At 42.7% G+C, this 23,188-nt stretch overlaps 1 protein-coding gene and 1 long non-coding RNA gene across 8 annotated transcripts in view; both read left to right on the plus strand.

Moving 5' to 3' along the window:
* Positions 1–23,188, plus strand: part of SHLD2 (shieldin complex subunit 2) — a 35,207-nt gene that overhangs the window by 10,505 nt on the left and 1,514 nt on the right. For 6 of the 7 annotated variants that reach the window (XM_081004930.1, XM_081004925.1, XM_081004926.1 and 3 more), the window contains 7 exons: positions 9,182–11,342; positions 12,361–12,468; positions 14,098–14,292; positions 15,012–15,146; positions 17,197–17,403; positions 17,913–18,147; positions 22,374–22,489. In XM_081004930.1, the coding sequence (XP_080861056.1) occupies positions 9,905–11,342; positions 12,361–12,468; positions 14,098–14,292; positions 15,012–15,146; positions 17,197–17,403; positions 17,913–18,147; positions 22,374–22,489 (2,434 nt within the window). In that variant the 5' untranslated portion in view covers positions 9,182–9,904. Of the gene's footprint in view, positions 1–9,181; positions 11,343–12,360; positions 12,469–14,097; positions 14,293–15,011; positions 15,147–17,196; positions 17,404–17,912; positions 18,148–22,373; positions 22,490–23,188 lie in introns of those variants that run through there. The other variant, XM_081004931.1, reaches the window with a different exon arrangement.
* Positions 1–23,188, plus strand: part of LOC308477000 — a 46,656-nt gene that overhangs the window by 3,448 nt on the left and 20,020 nt on the right. The window contains exon 2 of the long non-coding RNA XR_013986331.1: positions 238–838. This is a non-coding gene — a long non-coding RNA (uncharacterized lncRNA). The remainder of the gene's footprint in view (positions 1–237; positions 839–23,188) is intronic.

Genomic DNA, 23,188 nt, shown 5'->3' on the forward strand with positions numbered 1-23,188 from the left:
TAAGTGCAAGTAGATAAATAGGTACCGCTTTATAGCGGGAAGGTAAACGGCGTTTCCGTGTGCTGTGCTGATGCCGGCTCGCCAGAGCAGCTTCGTCACGCTGGCCACGTGACCCGGAAGTGTCTCCGGACAGCGCTAGCCCCCGGCCTCTTAAGTGAGATGGGCGCACAACCCTAGAGTCGGACACGACTGGCCCGTACGGGAAGGGGTACCTTTACCTTTACCTTATACCAAAAGGCAGCTTAGGTTCTGCTTGTTGCAGGTGATTAGATGGATATCGGTTGATTTCAGCTGAGGGTGTGGGCAGGGTGCTTGACTGGGTCTGTGCCGTGATGTGCCTGCTTGACACTTGTCCTTTCTGATTTTATAACAAGGGTCAATGAATGCCTCATAGGCCTCCATGAGATGAAACACAAAGCATTCCTTAGCATTATGGGAATGATCCTCTGTGAGCCTCAAGCTCATACACACCTCCCTTCTCTTTCTTCCTCCTGCATGGCCACAAGTTCAAGCATTGCTTCCTGTTTTAAATTAACCATGGTTTATTCTTACGTCTTGTAGTTTAATGTTACTTCTAAATTCAACTGTTCTTGCTAACCTGAACGAGTGAGTACTTGCAGGTCTATTAAAAACCAACTGTTGTTCCTTCTCATCTAGGCAATTATAGTGCAGTGTCAAATTTATCATCTTTGGGGCAAGATGCTCAGGTGGATCAACAGTCTCTTGGATGAATCCAGTTATTTGGATTCAGGTATACAGTGGTACCTTGGTTCTTGAATGGCTTAGTTGTTGAACAAATCGGCTCCCGAATGCCGCAAACCCGGAAGTAAGTGTTCCAGTTTGCAAATGATTTTTGGAAGCCAAACGTCCAACGCGGCTTCTGCTTGAGTGCAAGAAACTCCTGCAGCCAATCGGAAGCCGCACCTTGGTTTTCAAATGATTTCAGGAGTTGAACGGCCTCCCAGAATAGATTAAGTTTGAGAACCAAGGTACCACTGTACACACTTAGTTCTGCTGCGGTCACCTAGTTTGAAAGCATAGCGTTAGATGCAAGATTGTATCCCTAGATTGTAAACATTTAATTCCAAAGCAACAGTTTTTCTTTTTATTATTGTATAGATTTAGCTACAGTCTTTGTGTAGAAGATGCAAAGCTATAAATAATGTAAAGTTCCCCTCTGATTATACAAAATCTCATTGAAAGTAGACATGGCTTGGGAGTGGATGAGTTTTTTGTAGCCTTCTTCTACATAGCAAGAATTTCATGAACCTCAACCCAGCTAGCTAATGTGAGAGAGAGCCCCACAATCTTGGCATCGATATTCAGAGATTGTAGTCTGAATGAACATCTGTCAGCAGTGATTTGGAGTGCTGCCATTGAAGAAGGTTGTTCCCGTCTGTGATACCAACCTCTAGGAATGCTGAGTGAAACCAGCGTTCTTCTTTCTCCCCCTTTCCTGTTCCTCCACTGAAAGGGTTTGTTTTTTTAAAATTAAATCAGAGATTAAATTAAACCAGTGTGTTTTAATGAAATCTGAGATTATGATGATTTTGTCAGGTCAAGCATGGACTGCTTTCTTTACTTAGGTGATCTTCTATTTCTGAATTGACCTTTGCAGGAACCTAATTTAGTGGGAAACATTCCCTGCTGTTTACAGAAAGTAGCTTAGTATATCTCTCTCTGTGTGTAGTACAGCTCCTCCTGTTTTTGTTAGTATGGTTTAAGTAGTGCCTCAATATAATGATAACCCTACTATTTGGGGAAAATGCATTTCTCCCAGAATCAAGCACAATACAGCTTCTCCAGAGTTGTTGCTGCTCTAGAGGCTCTATCTCAAATTGTTTATAGTATTTTGTTTCCTACTTTCAGGAAGTTCTTCAAAGTAGGAGGAATGAGCAAAGAATTGAAGTGCTTTATATACTAATAGTATTCTCAGGTGCTGAGTTATGATGGCTATGTAATTTAAATGATGCTACTGAGAAAGAAGAAGGTATCAGCATATTTAGAGGAACCCTTTGGTTTGTAAAAGTTATAGGGGAAAGCTTTAGGAACACCCCCCTCCGCCGCCCAGGAGCCATAGAAGGCTACATGTATGTTGTGTGGAAGGCCAAAAGCAAGAGGAGATCATAGAATCATAGAATTGTAAAGTTGGATGAGGAATTGAATGGAGAATCCCAAAAGGAGACATTGTTGGATGACTAGAACCCTGACTAGTAGTACTACACACTGCAAGATTTTGTTGCCGTTCCCACTTGTATATTTTAGTTTCTCTTTGGTTGTAAGACAAAGCAGAGGTTGGATGGCTATCTGTCATGTATGATGTAGTTGTGATTCCTGCATTGCAGGCGTTTGGATAGATAGACACTTGGGATCCCTTCCAACCGTAATTCATTGTATATTTAAACTCTTGTACTGATATTACTTCTATATGGCTATTGGTTTTAAATGTTTAAATGGATTGATTTTTTTTTTTACCTATGTGTACACTGCCCTATGGGAAGAAGGGCTGGATAGAATTATAACAAAAGTAAGTTAAATGTAATATACTAATGAACAAATGGGGCAAGTGGTCTCAAACCTATGCTCTGTGGGGTTGACCTAAACAAATTATTTACTCTTGTCATTCCTCTGTCACTTTTGAACTCTACAACTCAGAGGTAGCAAACTCCATCCTGTTGATAGTAGGCCAGTGCCTAAAGTTTCATCATTACTTTTGTCAAACACTGCATGACCTTTAATCTCTACTTTGGCACTGCTGTTTCCAGCAGTATTGCATCTTTCTCAGAGTTTGTGGTTCATGATGACCTTGGCTGATCTTTTTCTTTTACCAGACCTATTTAAATCCTACAGATGTTATGAAAACCTTAGCCTTGGATTAGGCAACACTGAACAGTGTTCTCAATTTCTCCTTTTTTACCTTCTGTCTGCTTCATCCCTGCCATTATATTCTCTTTATAAATTACTTATAAATACTGGGTTATTGTTTCCGCTGGATGTGATCAACCCACTGTGCTGTTGAACTTGGAACAGTTGCTCATCCACAAGATCCACAAGATCCATGAAGCCACAATAAATACTTTGTTCCTAAAGCACCCATTCCCAATTGATCCTGCCCACTGCATCTCACATTCCTCTTTCACTTTTGGTGTGTCCCTTTGTTCTGATTCTTCCTAAACTGAACTGCTTTGGCTGATTTTTGGCTTTGATCCTGGGTTATAAATTGGTATTATTATAATGAGGCTATTATTGGACTGTAATTGAAATCTAATAAAAAAATTATTTCATAAAAAAGGAATCTCGGTTTTAGATTTCACTTGAAATAAAACACTTGTCCATACTAGGGCAGACAGTAAATAAATAAATATGTTAGGGTATGTTTAATATTGCTGCAGAACTGGATTAATTATAAAATGTCTGTATATATATATATATGCCTCATACAGTCATGCTACAATGTAGAGTCTACTCATAGTTTTCTAAGGATTTGGTGACCTCTGATGGGCAATGTGATGGGACGATGAGCTGCTTGTGTGTAAAATCCTAGTCCCTCAGAGTTTGGTCAAGTTTGCAAACCTCTGTCTGTAACGGAGCCCCTTAAACATGGCTCCGTCAGTCACTGGCAGATTCCGACAGTGGTTGCTTTCGGAATCGCTTCCAACATAAAAGCTCCTTAACGGAAACACGTCTTCTGGACTCTCTGCGTGACAGTTTCCGGCGAGGAGTGGGTGTCCCTACAGGAGGTCCTGAAACCTCCCCACTGTTTTCGCTGGAAGTGTCTCTGAGCCATCCCTCCAGCTCCCTTTCCCTCAGCTCAGCTCCTCTCCCCCTACTGGTTCCCTCTTCAGCTGCTGAGTCTCTCCCAACCTGTGTGAGCCCTTTCACTTCCCTTCCTTCCGATGGCAGTTCCCTGACATCCACCTCCCCTCCAGGGCCCCCTTCATCCCCTCTCGCCCCCTCCTCTACGGGCGGTGAGGAGGCAAAACCCCGGAATGAACTTCCTTCATCTTCCGATGTCCCGAACACTTCTCTCCACCTGTTGCGGTTCCTGGTCTCGAAGTACTCCTCCTCCTCAGAGTCCATCTCCCCTTCCCCTTCCGATTCCGAGAATCCTTCCAACTCCTCCTCCTCATCGGTGGTCCCAAAGTATTCCCTCCGGAACCTCTCCACAGGCTGAGGTTTCCTTGGGAACCTTTGATGGAACGTTTCTATCAATACCTCGTCATTGATATCTTCTGCCATTACCCAAGTGTTTTCTGACTCCGGTTCTCCTTCCCACGCTACCAAATACTCCACCTGATCCCCCTTCCACCTGGCGTCGAGGATTTCTGCCACATGGCTGCTGCATTCCCTTTCTTCTATGACCGGTCCCCGAGTGGCCATCCCTTCTCGTCCCCCCTCATACGGTGACAGTAACGACCTGTGAAATACTGGGTGCAGTTTCATGTGGTTGGGTAACCGGAGCCTGAAAGCCACTGGGTTGACCTGTTGAATGACCTCAAAGGGACCCAATCTCCTGGGTCTTAATTTCTTACAACCTCCTTTGAACGGCAACCCTTGGGTTGACAGCCACACCCTATCTCCCACCCTTATGGTTTCACCTTCCCTTCGGTTCTTGTCTGCCTGCCTCTTGTATTCTTCCTTCGCCCTTTCTAAGTTGAGTTGGAGCTGACGATGGATTGCTTCCATTTCTTCTACAAAATGCTCGGCTGCCGGGACACCCCATCTCTCCCCTTCTCCCCCTGGGAAAGCCCTGGGATGACACCCATAATTAGCCAAGAAGGGGCTCATCCCTGTGGACACATTCTCGGCATTGTTGTAGGCAAATTCCGCCAGCGCCAACTTTTCTACCCAGTCATTCTCTCTGTCATTGACATAACACCTCAGGTATTGCTGGAGGACCCCGTTTGCTCTTTCCGCCTGCCCGTTGGTTTCAGGGTGCCGGGCAGTCGAAAAGTTGACCTCCACCTGCAGTAAGCTCATGAGCTTCCTCCAGAACCTGGAAGTAAATTGTTTTCCTCGGTCTGAGACCACCCTCAATGGCACCCCGTGCAACCTAAAAATGTGTTCTACAAATAACTTCGCTGTCTCTTCCGCCGTGACTGCATGCGAGCAGGCTACAAAGTGGCACATCTTTGTTAGTAGGTCTACCACCACCATGATGGCTGTTTTCCCCTTGGACTTCGGCAGATCAGTCATAAAATCTATCGACACTGCCTCCCAAGGTCGTTCTGGGGTTGGTAAGGGTTCTAATAGCCCCGCCGGTGCCCGCCTCTCCCCTTTGGCTCGCTGGCATTGCTCACACCCTCTTACATACTCCCGTACATCTTCCCTCACCTTAGGCCACCAAAATTCCCTGGTGACCAACCACATGGTTTTGTGTTGTCCAAAATGCCCCGCCGTGGGGCTGTCGTGCAACTGCTTGAGTACCCTCCCCCTTAAGTCTCCTTCAGGGATATACAGTGCCCCTTTGTAATACAAAGCTCCATTTCTTTCCTCGAAACCCCCTGGTTCCTCTCCCTCACCCCTAAGACCTCTGAGCTTATTCTGGGCGTATTCATCATTCTCTGTTTCCTCTACCAGTTCTCTTTGTCCCACCAATGCCGCCCCACACACCCAGCGGTCCTCTGGAATGACATGTCTCTCTTCGGGTGCTCCCTCCCCCTCCAAATATTCAGGTTTGCGTGAGAGAGCGTCCGCCCTAATGTTCTCTGGGCCTGGCACGTAACAAATCTCAAAGTTAAATTTGGAGAACTCCTGGGCCCATCTCACTTGCCGTTGGTTGAGCACTCGTGCCGTCCTCCAATACTCTAGGTTCTTGTGGTCAGTGCACACTTGCACCTTATGTTGTGCGCCAATTAGCAGGTGCCTCCATCTCCGGAACGCCTCATGAATGGCTAGTAGTTCTCGGTCATACACCGTGTAGTTCCTCTCGGATTTGTTCAGCTTTCGCGAAAAAAAAGCACACGGTCTCCACTCTGACTCCTCCTTCCCTGGCTGCAGAAGCACCGCCCCAATAGCTCTGTCTGATGCGTCAGTTTCCACTCTCATCGGTTTTTGTAAATCCACATGCAGGAGTTGTTGTTCCGAGGCGAAGGCCCTTTTTAGTTCCTCAAATGCTCGCTCCGCCTCCTCAGTCCAAACGAACTTCTTCTTACTGCTGAGACAGTCCGTAATGGGCGCCGTCAGGTGGGCAAAGTTTCGGATGAACTTACGATAGAAGTTCCCAAATCCTAGGAACCTCTGCACATCCTTCCTTGTTTTGGGTGTTTTCCATTCCAGCACCGCCTGGACCTTGCCGGGATCCATGGCCAATCCCTTGTCTGACAGGCGATACCCCAGGAATTCCACCTCCTTGGTATGAAACTGACACTTCTCCAGTTTCACCCACAGCTGGTTGGCTTGCAGCCTGCTCAACACTTCTCTGACGTCTCTCACATGCTGCTCCTCATTCTCAGAATACACCAACACGTCGTCTAAGAAGGCCACACAATTCTTGTAAAGCAAAGGCCCCAGGACATGGTTCATAAACGATTGAAAGCACGCGGAGCCTCCTTGTAGGCCGAAGGGCATAACTAAATATTCAAATGCCCCCAAAGGGGTGAACATGGTGGTTTTCCATTCATCCCCCTTCCTTATTCGTATCAGGTTGTACGCCCCCCTTAGGTCCAGTTTAGTAAAAATCTTTCCCTTCCTGACCCTTGTCAAAATGTCGTCAATCCTGGGCATAGGGAAAGCCACTGGTTCTGACACTGCATTTAAGGCCCTGAAGTCACACACAAGCCTCGGCTTGTTCGTGTTTTTTTTATCCACAAAAAACACTGGGCTGCCCCCCACCGCCCTGGACTCTCTGATGAACCCTCTCTTCAGGTTCTTGTCAATGAACTCTCTTAGCTCCTGCATCTCTCTGTCTGACATGGCGTACAGCTTGCCTACAGGGAGCTGTGCCCCAGGGAGTAAATTTATTTGACAGTCAAAGGGTCTATGCGGGGGTAGTTGGTCAGCTTCCCTTTCGCTGAAGACGTCGCGGAGATCTGCGTATTGTCGTGGTACCTTCACGTTCTCCGTTACTTCAGTCCCTGCTAGGGTGGCTTGGGCCCCTGCCAAACCCTTTCCCTCTTTGCAGTGTTCTAAGCAATGTGCTGAACCAAAAGAAACCACTCTCTGATGCCAGCCCACCAGCGGATCATGTAACGCTAGCCAGCTCATCCCCAATATAATGGGAGCTCCTCCCAAGGTGGCCACATTAAACGCTATCAGTTCGGTGTGCCTTGCCACCTTCATTATCATTGGGACGGTCTGCAAGCTGACTTCTCCTCCCAACAGCTCCCTGCCATCGATCGTGGTCACCTGCAGGGGGTTGCTTAAAGGGATCGTCTGTATCTGGTGTTCAGCTGCAAACTCTTTGCTCATGAAATTGCAGGAGCTGCCTGAGTCCAACAGCGCCTTTATCTTTAGAGGGTGTCCGTTTGGCAGCTCTAGCGCCACTTCTATCACTAGGGCGGGTTTAGGAGGTTCTGGCGTGGGCACTTTCACTGCTCTTTGGCCTGGCTGCTGTGCCCCGACGGTGGCAGCCAGGCGTTGGCTTTTACTTGCTTCGGTATTTCTTCCTCTCTTCCCTCCACAGCTCCTACCATCCCTTGCCATTCCTTCCTCTGGGGGCAGACTCTGGCAAAGTGACCTGGCTGTTGGCAGAGATAGCATTTCCGGGCGCCTTTTCCCTCCTTCTTTCCCCCCTCACTGGGCTTTGAAACTGCGCGCGCGCGCGCTGTTCCGATTTCCATCGGCTCTGCCGGCGGGAAAGTTGGCTCTGGAATGTCTGGAATGCGGAACTCCTTCCAACGTTCCCCCTTCCCTTCCCGCCTCTCCAATGCTCTCGCCTCCTGGCGCGCTCCTATGGTCAGCGCTGATTTGGTCAGCTGGTCCATAGACTCCGCCCTGGGCGCCCGGGAAAGTTCGTCTTTCACAGCCGAAGAAAGCCCTTCTTCAAAGAGCATTTGAATGGGTTCCGCCGATAGATCCCACCCCAATTTATGGATCAACATGGTGAACTCAGTCCAGTACTCACGGACAGATCGGCTCCCCTGTTTGCAAGCCATTAACTGTCTGCGGACCACTCCCTGTTCAATATCGCTGGAAAACATCAGATCCATGGCGCGAAAGAACTTCATCGTGTCCTTTAGGACGTCACTATTCGCTGCCATCAGGGGTCTAACCCAGTCTCTCGCCCCCTTTTCAAGATGCCCAATCACGAAAGCCACTCGTGATTCCTCGTCAGGGAATTCATCAAACTGCAGATTGAGGGCATATTGCATCTCTGTCCGAAAGCCATGATAGTCTTTGGGCTCCCCCCCAAACTTCTGCACCAATCCTGGTACCTTTCTGACGAGCTGGGTGTCTTTCCCCTTTTTGTCTGCATCCTGAGCCCTCCTCTCCTCAAGCCTCGCCGTCTGCAGCGCTAGCTGGACCTCCAACACCCGGTACCTTTCTTCCAGGCTTGGACCCGCTCCAGCTCCTGCTTCTCCGGTTCCGGCTGGGTTGCTCATGATGCCTTCTCCTGCACAAGCTGCTCACGAAGACTGTCGGAATGCTGTGATGGGACGATGAGCTGCTTGTGTGTAAAATCCTAGTCCCTCAGAGTTTGGTCAAGTTTGCAAACCTCTGTCTGTAACGGAGCCCCTTAAACATGGCTCCGTCAGTCACTGGCAGATTCCGACAGTGGTTGCTTTCGGAATCGCTTCCAACATAAAAGCTCCTTAACGGAAACACGTCTTCTGGACTCTCTGCGTGACAGTTTCCGGCGAGGAGTGGGTGTCCCTACAGGAGGTCCTGAAACCTCCCCACTGTTTTCGCTGGAAGTGTCTCTGAGCCATCCCTCCAGCTCCCTTTCCCTCAGCTCAGCTCCTCTCCCCCTACTGGTTCCCTCTTCAGCTGCTGAGTCTCTCCCAACCTGTGTGAGCCCTTTCACTTCCCTTCCTTCCGATGGCAGTTCCCTGACAGGCAACTAAGAATATGGATTAAATATTTTCTGATAAAATGAGAGGCAAATGTTTCTTATTGTAACCTACTCTGAGTTCCTCTTTAAGAAGGAAAATAGAATATAAATAATTGTTTTATGTGTTAAGTAATAAATGCTTAAGAATTTTATTGAGCGTTGTGCTTGTTTTTTAAAAATATTTTACAGAAGATCAAAAATCTGGAATACGTATCGGAGATCTTGGGCTCCTGATTTCAAGTGGAAGCATTCATGATTGTGCATGTTTCGCCATCACTTAAAAAAAATAAAATGCCAGATGTGAGCAGAAGCTGATGTCCAAAGTGCCAAGTAGCAGTGAACATCCTGATTTGAATAATATGAAAATCATAATATTTCAGCATAGAAACATGACTGAAAAATTTCATTGGTTATGTTGTCATCTTGTCTTCATGCATTTTAATAAACCTGGATATTTAACTAAAAGTTAACAAACACAGCTAAGTTTTAGAGACAATTGTACTGTATCCCTTAAGAAGTCTGATGCTGTTGAAGCATGTTTCCCAGCTTCACTGTGACTCTTCGCTAGGGACCAAAAGTAATAAGGAGCATCCCATAAAAGTCACATGGGTAGAAATGGCTGTTGGACACCATAGTGTTCTGGGCTCTTTAAAACACAAACTACCGTTATTAAGTCTTTCAGTTGTATGATACATCTCAGTTTGTAATGTTTTATTAGGGATACTTACCCACCTTCCAAAATCAGTAGGATGGAATTTTTTATTTGGGTAATGTGTATGAAATATTAATATTGCTAACCTTTAATGAATTGTTTGAAAAATGAAGAGTGATTATGTCACATTTTAAGCACTGTGTGTTAAATGAACTATTATATTAAAATTTTCTTCATAATCAAAAAACTGAAAGAACAGCATGTCTGCAGCACCTCAAATTCATATTTTCTTTGGTGCGCCTAGCCTCCCAGCCTCATTAAAGACGTCTAAAGAAGAGAGGTTTTCAGTATCTACTGCTGAAAAATGGCAGAAACTCTACTTTTCATTACCTAAGGACACTTTTAAACTTTGTACTAGAAAATGTATGTTTCTTGGACATGTAGATCATCGGACACCGAATGATACAGAATTGACTGCTCAGTCCAAAGATCACTTCCCCCCAGATGGTGGGAAAGAATATGGGCTGACTGATGTTATTTTGACAGACTGTGGAGCTGGTGCTGGAAGAGTGAAATTACTCAGCAATGAAGCTAAGCACCTTCCATATCAGCAGCTTCTCACAGATATAAAAACAGGTGAACCAAGCAAGCAATCTGAAGATGCTGAAGAAGGTACCAGTAAGATGCATAACCTTACTATTCCTCCCTTGGCTTCTAGTACCGAAAAGTTTAGCAGAGGTCTGGAGTCTATAGGACAGGATGAGAAACCATCAGATGTTCCGTGTGCTCATTACCAGCTCTTGAATCAATACTTGGAGGGATGTTTCCCACAAGTAATGAAACAATCAAAGACTGGAAAACCACTAAATGTGTGTTCAAATCTTCCAGTTTCAACAGACACTGAATTCCTTAGTATTCTGACTTCAAGCCAAGTTGCTCTTCTTTCAGGAGGGCATGCTGTGGGACAAAATGAAACACAAAGCAAATCTACAAAGGCAAGTGGAACAGAATTGGATGGACTTTGTAGGGAAGATGAAGCATCCACAGAATTGCATATTCAGTTAAATGAAAATGGTGGTTTGTGTGCAAATATCACTGATACAGATAGCTCTCTTGAACTGTTTGACTTTGATAGTACCGTGAAAAGCAACTCATATTTGAGAGAAAATAGCTTTCAAGAAAATGCTGATATGCCTACAGACCATTTGTGTTCATCTGATGATAAACCTAAGAAAGAGGTACATTATATTGAACCATGGAAGAAAGGAATATTGTGTTCCCAAGTCAGCCACACTGCTAAAAGATCTCAAACATCTGAAGATATTTCACCGGCAACTTACATTACACTTGGAGACCAACAGCAATCAAAGAAAGCCAAATTGATTTGTTCTCCAGTTTGTGCAGTTCCACAAATAGAGCAACTGAGAATTTCAGGGTTTAAGAAAGTTTTGAAACACCCATCCCTGCTTAAAGACTGTTTATGCAAAGGTCAGAAGTACACCGTCTTAGTCACAGTTCTACATCCTTGCCATATTAAAGAAATACAAACAAAGCCAGGATCTAAACTGTCCTCAAGAGTCCCCCTAGCCACAGTCGTAGTTTTTGATCAGTCTGAAGTACAACGAAAGATTGCATTGTGGAGAGCAGCAGCATTTTGGTCACTTACAATGTTTCCTGGCGATATCGTACTATTCACAGGTGAGGGTTAAAATGGCGCTTATCAGTTCATTTTTGACATTTTCCATAAGAAGTATTTTAGATAGTGAACTGGTCGATGGTATATACCTTTCTGCTGAGTCTCGGGTACAATGTTAAGTGTCTCCTGAAACACATTCCCTATTGTAAGCACATTTATAAAAAACACACTACAGCTATAGAGATGTGGTAGAGGAGTTGCTCTCCAGCCCCACCCTACAATTAATGCTTTCTAGCTATTAGGAACATCCAAGAAACCTCTATCAAACAATATCATAATGCATAATCTATTTCCCTCCGCTCCCCGCATTTGTTTTTTAATACTGCCTTGATTTAAGGCAGCAACTGAATTGGCGTACAGTTAAATAAGGGATTTTTCTTTTCTCAACATGCATCTGCTCAGTTTGGATGATCAGAAACGACCTTTGCACTCACTTCTCCTTCCCTCGCATGTGGCATCACTGTCAGTTTGCAGCTTAACAATAAGCATGATTTGCTGTTGCACTGGAATTGAAAAGCATTTAGTGTTTGCCCTCCAAAGTCAGGGTTTGAAGTGAGTTTCTGATTTTTGTTGGGAGGTCAAGTGCTGATCAGTGTTTGCTACAATGATGGAGGAGAAAGAAAACAGTTGGTGGCTCAATTCATAAAAACATGGATTGGAGGCTTGGCAAAACTCTTATGCTATCTCCGAAGACTCAGCTTTGAAAAATCATTCTTTTCCCCCATCAGAACTGTATTTACTGTCGCCCTAACAGAAACTGGCAGTGGTGAAGGGTTCTCCACAATGTGTTTTGAAGCCAAAATTTGGATTCAAAGCTGGACTTTTAATATTACCATATCTTTGCCCACTTCAGACAGACTAAAAAGTCATGCAAAGCTTGAACAACTTGGTGGTGGCTTTCAGTTTTTGAACAGGGGCTAGTCCAGTTTGTAGATTTGAAGTGGGATATGTCTGTGTCATCGTTGTCCATCCCCCCCGCCCCGTGGTGACCTGGACTGAGGTTTCTTCTCTTCGTTGCAGATGTGATTATAAATGAGAATCGCTGGAATGGGGAAATATTGCTGCATTCAACGTTCACAAGTCGGTTATTGAATCTTGGAAGCTGCTCGACTATTAATCAGAACAAATGTGAGCTTTAATACTTTGCATACAGTGAACTCTTGTCCCAATTCATGATTTCCTTAATAATTTAAATCTAGTATTTCCCAAACTTTCTTGAAATGGTTGCATAGTATCTGTCAGATGACAGTGGTGGTTGCTCGTGAGTAACTAGGCAGGACTCAGACCTGTCTTTTACAGGTTTTATTTTAGTACAAACTATTTACAGGGCAGAGCCACAAGTTCATGTCTACCTCAATCGCTAGCAGAATCCGGGAGTGCTTGTTTCCTGGACCTACCCCAACATAAAAGTCCCATTACGCCCAGCCATTTCCTTCCTTCTTTGCACTTTAGACTTCTGCGCAGGGTGGGTGACGGAAGGGGCATGCTTCCTTCCTGGCCGGCTTGGCCAGGAGCGGTACTGAGGCTCCCACCAGCATCCTCTGGTCCTTTCACCTCTTCCCCACTGGAGGTGGGGCTTTCCCCATCACCGGAAGAGGAACTGCTTCGCAAGATTTTTGGAGGCTCCCTGTAACACAACTGCCCCTCTGTTTCCTGCCCCTGTTCTGATGGCAGTTCCCTGACAATATCACTTCTTTTACTAAAGTTCATACCCTTCAGACAAATTTAATCCAAATATTTAATGCACGAGGAGCACTAGAATGTGTGTGGCATACCTATGGCTCAATCAAACATTTTTCTACATGAAATGTGCATGTTATATGCTTGTCCAGTTACTTTCTTCCCTATCCTGCTGTCCCCAATAATACCTCTGTATCCCAATATCAACCTGAATTTCAATCTATGTGCAGACATTAGGTTCAGGGAAGGCATGAGTGCAGGTGATATGATTGAGCATCAATTTCTGTCTGCTGCTGAGAAGAGCTGAGGATGCTGTTGTAGAAAGAAATTGAACAGGGCCAATGTGATAAAAAAAAATCCTGAATAAACACACCATACTCATCAGATAAATGATGCCTTTTTTAAACACATGAATCACAGTGGCAGCATTCACACATCATGGTAAACCACATGGCAGATTTGCAGAAGGCTCTTTCATTCCTTCCCTCTAGCTAGCAGTAGCAGCAAACCATGATCCCCGGAGAATCATGATTTGTTCCACAGCAAACAAGCCATGGTGTTATCAAGGTTTGTGTCTGGTTTACTAATCAAGGTTTGTTTGGATGAAACAAGCTATGGTATAAGCTTGGATACAACAACATGGATTGTTGCTCCCACTGGTTAGTGGAGAGGAACAAAACTATGTTTTACCCTGATGTACAAATTGTGCCTTTATGAGTGCCTTCTGAGTGGTATTAAACTAAGTTTTACTCAGTAGAGCCGCTGAAATTCACGAACATGACTAAGGTCCATTAATTTCAATGGGCTTACCCTGAGTAAAACTTAGTTAACTATCACTTCTGAGATTGTATTTGCATTGAAGATATATCTTTTAAATTTATTTCTAACTGCTTAGAAGCTTATTTTGGCATTAAGTAGTACATAATTTTTAAATTATTATTTCTGAATTAAGTTAAGAACATTGCTAGTTATGCTTGCAAGTGATATTTTGGTCTGGGATTACCATAGGTGAAACATACAGCCCCCCTGCCCAAAAATTAGAGATATTTTAAAATTTTTATATATGTTCTTTTCTAGTCTCGCATATAGTGGATGTTAATATTCTCCAGGATTTGCTGGCATATGTGTCTTCCAAGCAAGCCTATCTTCAAGCTCTCCCCCAAAGGCAGACCCAGACTTTGAATAATATACAACATATTCAACTAGATCAGCTCAAACCAGATAGATTGGTGCACACAATAGTGAAAATTATCAACATCACCGTGCTATCAGGTGAGTTGACTTTTTAATCCTATATTTCACTGGGGCTGTATCTTAAGATTGAAAAGAATAAGGTGGACATGGTAGTTCCCTAGCTACAGATTTTAAAAACCTAAGAGTAGACCTTGAAAAGATACCTCCCTCCGACTTACCTGTCTGAGAGAAAACAGCCACTAAGCATGTTAATACAAATATTTGAAAGGAAGCTTTTATGTCCAGGATGCAGAGTACTATATGGCTTATTCCATGTGCCCAAAGACTTGTTTTTAAAAAACATCCCTTCATGTTCCACATAGTAATCCCTTTTCAAAACCAAGGGGACTTTCAAAGTACATAGTTTGTGATCTGGCATGGAGATCTGCTGTTCAAAGGGGGAAGGTCAAAACCAAACGTAGTTCATTGTCTTGTAGTCTAAAACAGCATATAAATACAATATATTTGATGGGGCCAGGTCACTCAATGTTTGGGAAAAGATTTTCAGGAAATGATCAACCATTAACTTGTACCATTTCCTAATTGTGGTTCATAATAGTTTCTGAAAATATGATTGTTTAATATGGTGTAGTTAACCAGGTTTCACCTGGTGCACGTTCAGCTGAATTGATAGTTTTCCCCTCTTGCATATAATTTTAGGTGTCAAAATTCTGCTTGACTTAACATCAGCACCCTCAACTACTCCCCCCTCAACTTCTATATAAATCATGTTTGCGTTTGCAATATTTTATCTTTAGAATCTACATACAGTTACAAAGGAGAAACAAAAAGAAAAATTATTTTAACAGTGGAACAGATGAAGGACCAGCATTATGGCTTGGTGTTATGGGGCGCTCTATCAGCTCACTGTCCTCAGCTTCAAAGGAAAAGAGGTAAAAAGTCACTACTTGGTTTAATGCAATATTTGTGGAATTCTTTGTGTAATCCATTGACATAGGGCAACAGAAGGGAGCAAACAGTATGTTATCATTTGACCCTAATCTCCTTTTTGTTTGAAATGGCTATCTCATACTGTATAATACAAATGCCTGTCAAATATATGGCTGATTTCTTACTTCTGAAATAGCAATATCAATCACTTTTGCAACTGTTTCAGTTTGTTTCCAAATAGTTACTAACTAGTTAAGGCTTTTGTGTTAAGCAACACAAATTCACACAGTAGTCTTGACTTATGTTAGAACTAGCAAACTGCCTATCGTTATGTGCTATATGTCCATGTATATTGCAGGGTCATCTTGTATGTCCCTGTGCAAAAATATTAAGATTTCTGCTCTTTAAACAACTGCAGGTAGCTGACTGCTTTTTATAGCATTTATTTCAAGCTCTGCTTTGTTAAATTAAGGCAAAGAAATCTAGCATTGTGCCCTTCTTTGTCATTCAACCTTGCAATTTAGTCTACAGTTAGTTTTGTGAGTAATTTGAAATTTCAAACAATTTGTGTTTAATCATTAAAGGACTATATCTGGAAGGTAAGATAAGACTTGTGTTCTTAACTGTCCAAATATCTATCTCTGTTGAAAAACCCTAAATGTTCCTATCAAGACTACCAGGATCAGGAGTTCACTTCATGCCAACCAGGGCTGTAGGTCATGACAACTGAGCATTATGACTGATTCACCATAGAGCAGCATGTGGTGGTCATTCATAGTACTACTGAGCATAGGAAAATAGATCAGCATACAGAGGTCATTTCTGTTGGAAATCAAAGTATTTACAAGCCATTATTTCATTATAAATATATTAAGTATGTGAGAGCGTAATCTTGAGCACATTCCTCAGAAGATACAGTAACATTTATTCTGAATATAAAGAAGTGTTCATATGTATTGAAATTGAAATACCACTATCTTTTGTTGCAAGGATTGTAAAGAGATGTTGGGCAGCAGTTTTGGTCATGATCTGTAAGCCAGGAAATTGAAATCTCTTCCCAGCTATGAGTACACTAGGAGACCTTTAGCGGTTGCCTTCTCTCAGCTTGATTGTAATGAAATATTCATCCAATAGGAGCAAGCCCAAACCATGCAATACGTGACCTGTGTGGGAATTGACCATATGTTGTGTGTCTATGTCATTGTCATAGCTGTCAACTTTTTCCTTTTTTTAAGGGAAATTCCCTTATTCCGAATAGGATTCCTCTCAAGAAAAGTGAAAAGCTATGGTGATGGGTAGGCAAACTAAAGCCCGGAACCGGCCCTATCACCTTCTAAATCCAGCCCGTGGACGGTCCGGGAATCAGCATGTTTTTACATGAGTAGAATGTATGCTTTTATTTAAAATGCATCTCTGGGTTATTTGTGGGTCCTGCCTGGTGTTTTTACATGAGTAGAATGTGTGCTTCTATTTAAATTGTATCTCTGGGTTATTTGTGGGGCATAGGAATTCGTTCTTTATTATTTTTTTCAAAATATAGTCCGGCCCCCTGCTGAAAAAGTTTGCTGACCCCTGGTCTATGTGATTTGGATTCTAAAGGCATTGGCCCTGTGCAAACTTTCATTGGCTGAGGAACCTGTGGCCCTCCAGATGTTGCTTGACTACAGCTCCTAGCATCCCTGCCATTGGCCGTGCTGGCTGGGACTGATGCAAGTTGGGGTCTAGCAGCATCTGGAGGGCCACAGCTTCTCCACCCCTGCTTTACATTCACACATGGGACAGATGCATTTGGTGAGTAGGATGGGTTGGTCCTGATGTGACTTCCTCCACCACTCATAGCATCTCCCAAGCAAGATGTTTGTGTAAACTAGGCAAATTTATCTGGTTTGTAAACACTCAAAATGCTATCTATTTATTTTTTGCACACAGCATTGAAGGTATTCCTCTTTTTCATCATCTCTGAAAGTGCACTATTCCAGCCAAAGTTTTCTGTGGCTATTAACAAGGAATTAGAATCTAAAATTCTAAGTGGAGTTATTCTTTTCTTCTTAGACCACATATGGGAATTCAAATACCTATTTGTAAAACACAGTCCTATCTCTGGTGAACTCGAATTGCATACAACACCATGGACATCTTTGGAGTGCCTCTTCGATGATGATAGAAGAGCTATTGAGTTCAAAGAGAAGTTTCAGAAGGATGTCAGATCACTGATGGGTATAACTACTCTTGCTGCACTACTGGAGGAGAAATGTTCTGGTGAGATTTTCATTCTTTTTTCTTCCCTCTTTTTAAGGGAGTGGGATTCTCTTGCTCCTTTATTAAATTGTACTGAAGAGCTTTGAGAGGGCAAATTACAGCAATTAAAAATAAAAAAGGAGCACACAATGCCAAGTATCTAATTAAATTAGAGTTGTCCCACATCTGTGCAGTCCTGGTGATTGAATGCCAACCCAAAGGGAAATATGTTTAATGCTCTTTCAAGAAGTATATGGACCATTAGGAAAAGAGAACTCCAAGTGTCACTCCCTGTGTCCTTGTTGGTCTAATTTGGTTCAGTGAAGAAGAGCTGTTTAGGCTGCAATCTAACACACCTTAAAAACAATCCAGTTGAACTCAATGGGGTTTACTGTAAGATTAAGATTAGAATAAGATTAAAATTAGTTTACATGATAGTTCAAGTAGCTACCATTATTCAGTTGGCAATAATGATTTACCTGTTTTCTTGGCAGCAGAAGAGACTAGACAACTCCTTTATGTTTCCATAGGAATGATCCAAGTGAAAGCCTGCATCTCAGAGTTGAAGTTTGCTGTTGCCTCTTCTCCACATGGACAACTTGTCTTTGATGATAAAACTTCACTGCAGCAGATATTTGCTTCTCTTACTCAGATCACCTATGCGGGCTGTGCAAAATGTGGACTTGAACTACAGATAGATGATAACAAGATCTACAGACAGTGTGTTAGCTGCTTACCCTCTAATAAAGTGAAGATATTCTACAGGTAAAAAAGTGTGTATATAATGAATATATGAATGAATGTGTGAGAGTGAATGAGAATCACTTTACGGTAGCTGCCATGTTAACATATGAATCTGGCCCGCAGGAGTATTATTGTAAAAGGGGATACGTTTTATTTATACTTCTACATTCTCTCCATAACATTGTTTTAAAGGGAATCAATCCAGTCTGGTGAAATGCTCCCAGGGTCAGATTGAGTCAATTACATTCACTAGGCTTGTGGTTTTCTGTCACCCTACTCTTACTGCTTTGGTATGAATGGGTAGTAGAAAAACTGATAATACTTTATGTGAGTTTTTCACAGAGGGTTGAAGGGTAAGTAGATTCTTCTGGTAGATGAAGACAAATCCTATGGAAGGGCAAATGTACAGCTGTGTGCCTTGGCATCCCTATCCTGTTGCAGCCCATAGCAATGGGCACCTTGTGGAGGAGCCAAGTGTCTCACACCCCTTTCTGGGAATTATGAGATTAGCAGGCCAGGTTATAAATGCAACCTTTTAATATAAGCATTGTTTACACCATTTAAATATTGAACGTGATTATGGTGTATAAACCCAAAAGACCATCAAGTTCCCATTTAAAGTATTAGTTTAGTTTTTATGTCCTTCCATATTTTTCTTGAAGGGGTTCCACCCTCGTAGTACCTTACCAAGCAAACAATGTTGTGGTGCAACAGGATAAAAACACCTCAGTCTAACAGAAACTGTGTTTGGTCAGTGTTACAGAACTAAGTGTTAATGCATATATTTGTATAAATTACTATTACTTCATTACAAAGTGTGATTTTTGGGTTGTTTCAGCCAAAGTCCATCCCAGTCACACAAGGACTTCAGCTTGTGCAACAGAACTTCCCCTTCCACTCCTCTCTTCCAAAGGGAACCCCCAAGAACAGCTTTGGTATACATGCAGGGGGAGGAGTGGGGAAGTTCCATTGCACAGGCAGAAACAGGATATACAAACAGGATGATTTCATTGTATAGAAATCTCTATTTTTATCTATCTGTTTTGGTGATTCCCATGGTCATAAAAGTTGCTGACAGAGCTTGAGGCTGAAGTCCAAAAGGTTTATGGGTACCAGTGTAACACAGAGACCCCTGGAAAACTGTTGGAGCAGCAGTTCATTAAAAACTAGAAACAGCATCATGTTTTAAGAAGCCAATTACCTTGCTGAAATAATTCAGCAACTTCAGTTGGAAGAGAAACCTCACAACAAACACTAGGTGGCAGTAGTGGATAGTTTATGCACGTGGGAAACCCCCGCCCCACAAAATCCACAGATGCATCTGACTTTATTATATATAGGAATAGCTGATATTTGAGGTGGTCTATTTCAGAAATGTTAAGGGCTTTGTAGCAACTCTGCAGTTAGCATTCACATGGAGACAATTCACTGTAGAGAGAAGCAAATGGCAGGTTTGTCCATAGTCTTATACACTGAATTTTGTACAACATAATTTTGTACTTGTCTGCAAGAGAAGTATAGAAAGCCTATTATGAAAATGCAATTTGAAAGGGTTTCTTAAATGAATTTATCACCTACCGATATTTCTTTTGCCTATTAGATTTGTTGAAAGGCAAATACTGGATCGGATTTGCATTTATGATTATGGATTCTTGTCTGGTTTAAGGAACTGCATAAAACAATTAAATTAACATGACATTTCTCTTTCCTGGTCCACTTAATTGCTGCTTGGGTTTCTACAGCTTATTTTAAACTCTGCAGCAAGGATTGAAAATAATGGCAGGGCGGGCAGTTCAGAATGTTAAAGTGTGCCTTGCATCTCTCTTTCTCTCCCTGTATGTATATTAATGTCAAGTTTCTATTTCAGGTGTGGGTATGTGAATTTACATCCTGCCTTCCGCCTCCCTCCTCCCAAAAATGGAATTTAAAATATTGTAATAGTTAAAATCTGATTGTTTGTAGTAAAACCAAATAATAGTTACATCTAAAGGTAAAGGGACCCCTGACCGTTAGGTCCAGTCGTGACCGACTCTGGGGTTGCGGCGCCGAGGGAGCCGGCGTACAGCTTCCAGGTCATGTTGCCAGCATGACTAAGCCGCTTCTGGTGAACCAGAGCAGCGCATGGAAACTCCATTTACCTTCCCGCCGGAGCGGTACCTGTTTATCTGCTTGCACTTTGACGTGCTTTCGAACTGCTAGGTTGGCAGGAGCAGGGGCCGAGCAACGGGAGCTCACCCCGTTGCAGGGATTTGAACCGCCGACCTTTTGATCGGCAAGTCCTAGGCTCTGTGGTTTAACCCACAGTGCCACCCGCATCCCAATAGTTACATCTACAAGCCTTTAATTTCCTGTAGTGGTTTTGACTTTATAAGAGCATGACTTTTGGTGAAATCTTTCCCAGTGACCTTATCAGGAACTGATAATGCTGTAGTTAGAAGCCAGTGTCCTGTGTTAATTATTTAGTATATTTCAAAATTAAGCATCTCAACCTGCTTCTCTTTGAAATTGCAATTTATTTGTAGTTGATTAAAAGTATTAGTGGGAGACTGAAATAGCTGCTCAGCTGCCAACCGATTTGGTTCACCTTAATTGCTTGCATACAGAGAGCGAACTGATTAAGCACCACCATTAGTCAAGTGTTTGGAACTTCAAAGCTGAGAACGTCCTTGACTCAAGAAGCCAAAAGTTAGATATGCTTGAGTATACTCCCCCCCCCTTGAATTTATTCTGAATCACATGACCTGTTTGAAGGGTCAGCTGCAAACATGTATTTATTTTTTATTTTTTTAAAAAAGCTTAGTCTTGCTCTACTTTTCTCCCCTCCCCCCTGGGTTCTGCCTTTGTGTATTTGAACAACAAATGGAGGTGTTCATAAGTATAGAGCTTCATGCCATTTATTACTAAAATAAATGAGTGGTACTGTTTTCTTTGGGAAATATAAGGTGTTGTCTTTAGGCACAGCCCTCTTTGACACTGGATGGTCTCCAAGATCATCATTTCAGTTATAGGGTAGAGAACAAGACTCATAGCAAGTTTCAGGTGCCTGTCCTTTGATATTTTCAAGATTTTAATTGCACTATAGTTAAACTGTTTCATTTAAATACAGCTTAATATACTAACAGTATTACTGCACCATAACTTCTCCCCCCTGCAGCCCCCAATAAGCGCTCAACTGTGTGGTTGGGGGATTCTCAAGAGCAGGCTTCCTCAACCTCGGCCCTCCAGATGTTTTTGGCCTACAACTCCCATGATCCCTAGCTAGCAGGACCAGTGGTCCGGGGTGATGGGAATTGTAGTCTCAAAACATCTGGAAGGCCGAGGTTGAGGAAGTCTGCTCTAGAGCAAGGGAGTTGCAATTGATAAGCTCCCCAAACTGTATTTTATTGTGGTTAACTTATAATACCTCAGAATAACCAGATATATGTACTCCCCTCCCTATATAAGAGGCTGAGTCAAAAGAACAAAGGTATTGATTGCATTTCCCCAAAGATTCTTCCAATATAGAGATCTTCTCTCTAAGTAACAATGCAGTTGAGCTTATGCCTACGGATCCTTGTTCATCTGGAATTACAGGGGCTTGAAAATATGAGCATATAATTTTGTGGCAACCTTTTGAACAGAGTCTTTTCTTTTTAGAAATTTAACACTGTTCTTCCTAATACGTATTTTATTATTTAAAATGCCCAAATCCCTGATATTCAAGTACATGAGATCTAGAAGGAATTAAAAATTCTTCACTTAATCATAGTTTCCCCTCTTGCTCATGTCTGGAATATCCAAATAGTGTTGCAGTCTGGCTGTAAATATTCAGCATCTAAAGTGTCTTATAAATATATTACCACTTTAAAATACAAGGAAAGGCTACTGAAACAATACACTAGCATATTGTGTAGAAGCAAATTTTGCCTGCTTGTTCAATCAAGGTACCTTACCGAGTCGTTAAATCAAGATAATGCAAGAAAAAAGAACTTGTCGTGGATAACAGTATGCGACTGAATGTGATAATACTCTTAATTATCTTATCCTCAGGTTTAATGAAAAATTAAGCCATTAAACACAAGCACTGACAGGACACGTATTTTGAGTACGCTTAATTAGTATATTGATTGTTAAATCCCATATTGATATTTCTTATTGTTTAGGTAGAGAATTATGCAGAAAATCTGGTTTAATATGCTGTTTGCTGTAATAAACATTGACTTGACTTGACTTAGCACTGACAGCACTTTTCCTGTTTCCTCCTTTAGACCTGCACTGATGACTGTAGAGGATGGGAAATGTGATGTGTCCGTTCAAGTGGCGTCAGAACTAATGGAGAAAATGTTCCTCAATATTCCAGCAGAGTGGCTGAACAAGGCTATAGGTAATACACTATGAATTGCAGTGGTACCTCGGGTTACATATGCTTCAGGTTACATATGCTTCAGGTTACAGACTCCGCTAACCCAGAAATAGTACCTCGGGTTAAGAACTTTGCTTCAGGATGAGAACAGAAATCGTGCTATGGCGGCAGCAGGAGGCCCCATTAGCTAAAGTGGTGCTTCAGGTTAAGAACAGTTTCAGGTTAAGAACGGACCTCCGGAACGAATTAAGTACTTAACCTGAGGTACCACTGTATTTGTGTAACTGAATAAAAAAAGCAGACAAAACTTAGTGATCAAATGTTTGCGGCTATTCAACTTCTACTTATGTGAAGTGGGAGTTCTCCCTAATGCCAGTCCTTTAAAAAAAATCATTAAACTTAAACTGGGAGAGGTTTATTCAGGTGTTTCTCCGACAGAGACATACCAACTGTTCTGGGAACTTTTTCCACCCTGGGGGCAGAGGCCTGGTTTGCACGCTCCATTAAACCGTAGTTTGCTGCTCCTGGCTCTGCCATGTGTGGGGGAAAACAAACCAGCCTGGCTTGTTGCAACATGCAAACATAGGTATCATGGGTAGGTAAGTTGAGGGTTATGTGGTCTGGGAGGGTAAACTGGGCCGTTGGGAACGTTACTCCCTTTTCTAAATATATTGCAGCCTGACAATCTTAGAGCCCTTATCTTGTGCTTATCCCTGTCTC

Source organism: Podarcis pityusensis, assembly GCF_964106645.2.
Source record: "Podarcis pityusensis genome assembly, chromosome: 5".
In the NCBI taxonomy this organism is placed as follows: Eukaryota; Metazoa; Chordata; class Lepidosauria; order Squamata; family Lacertidae; genus Podarcis; species Podarcis pityusensis.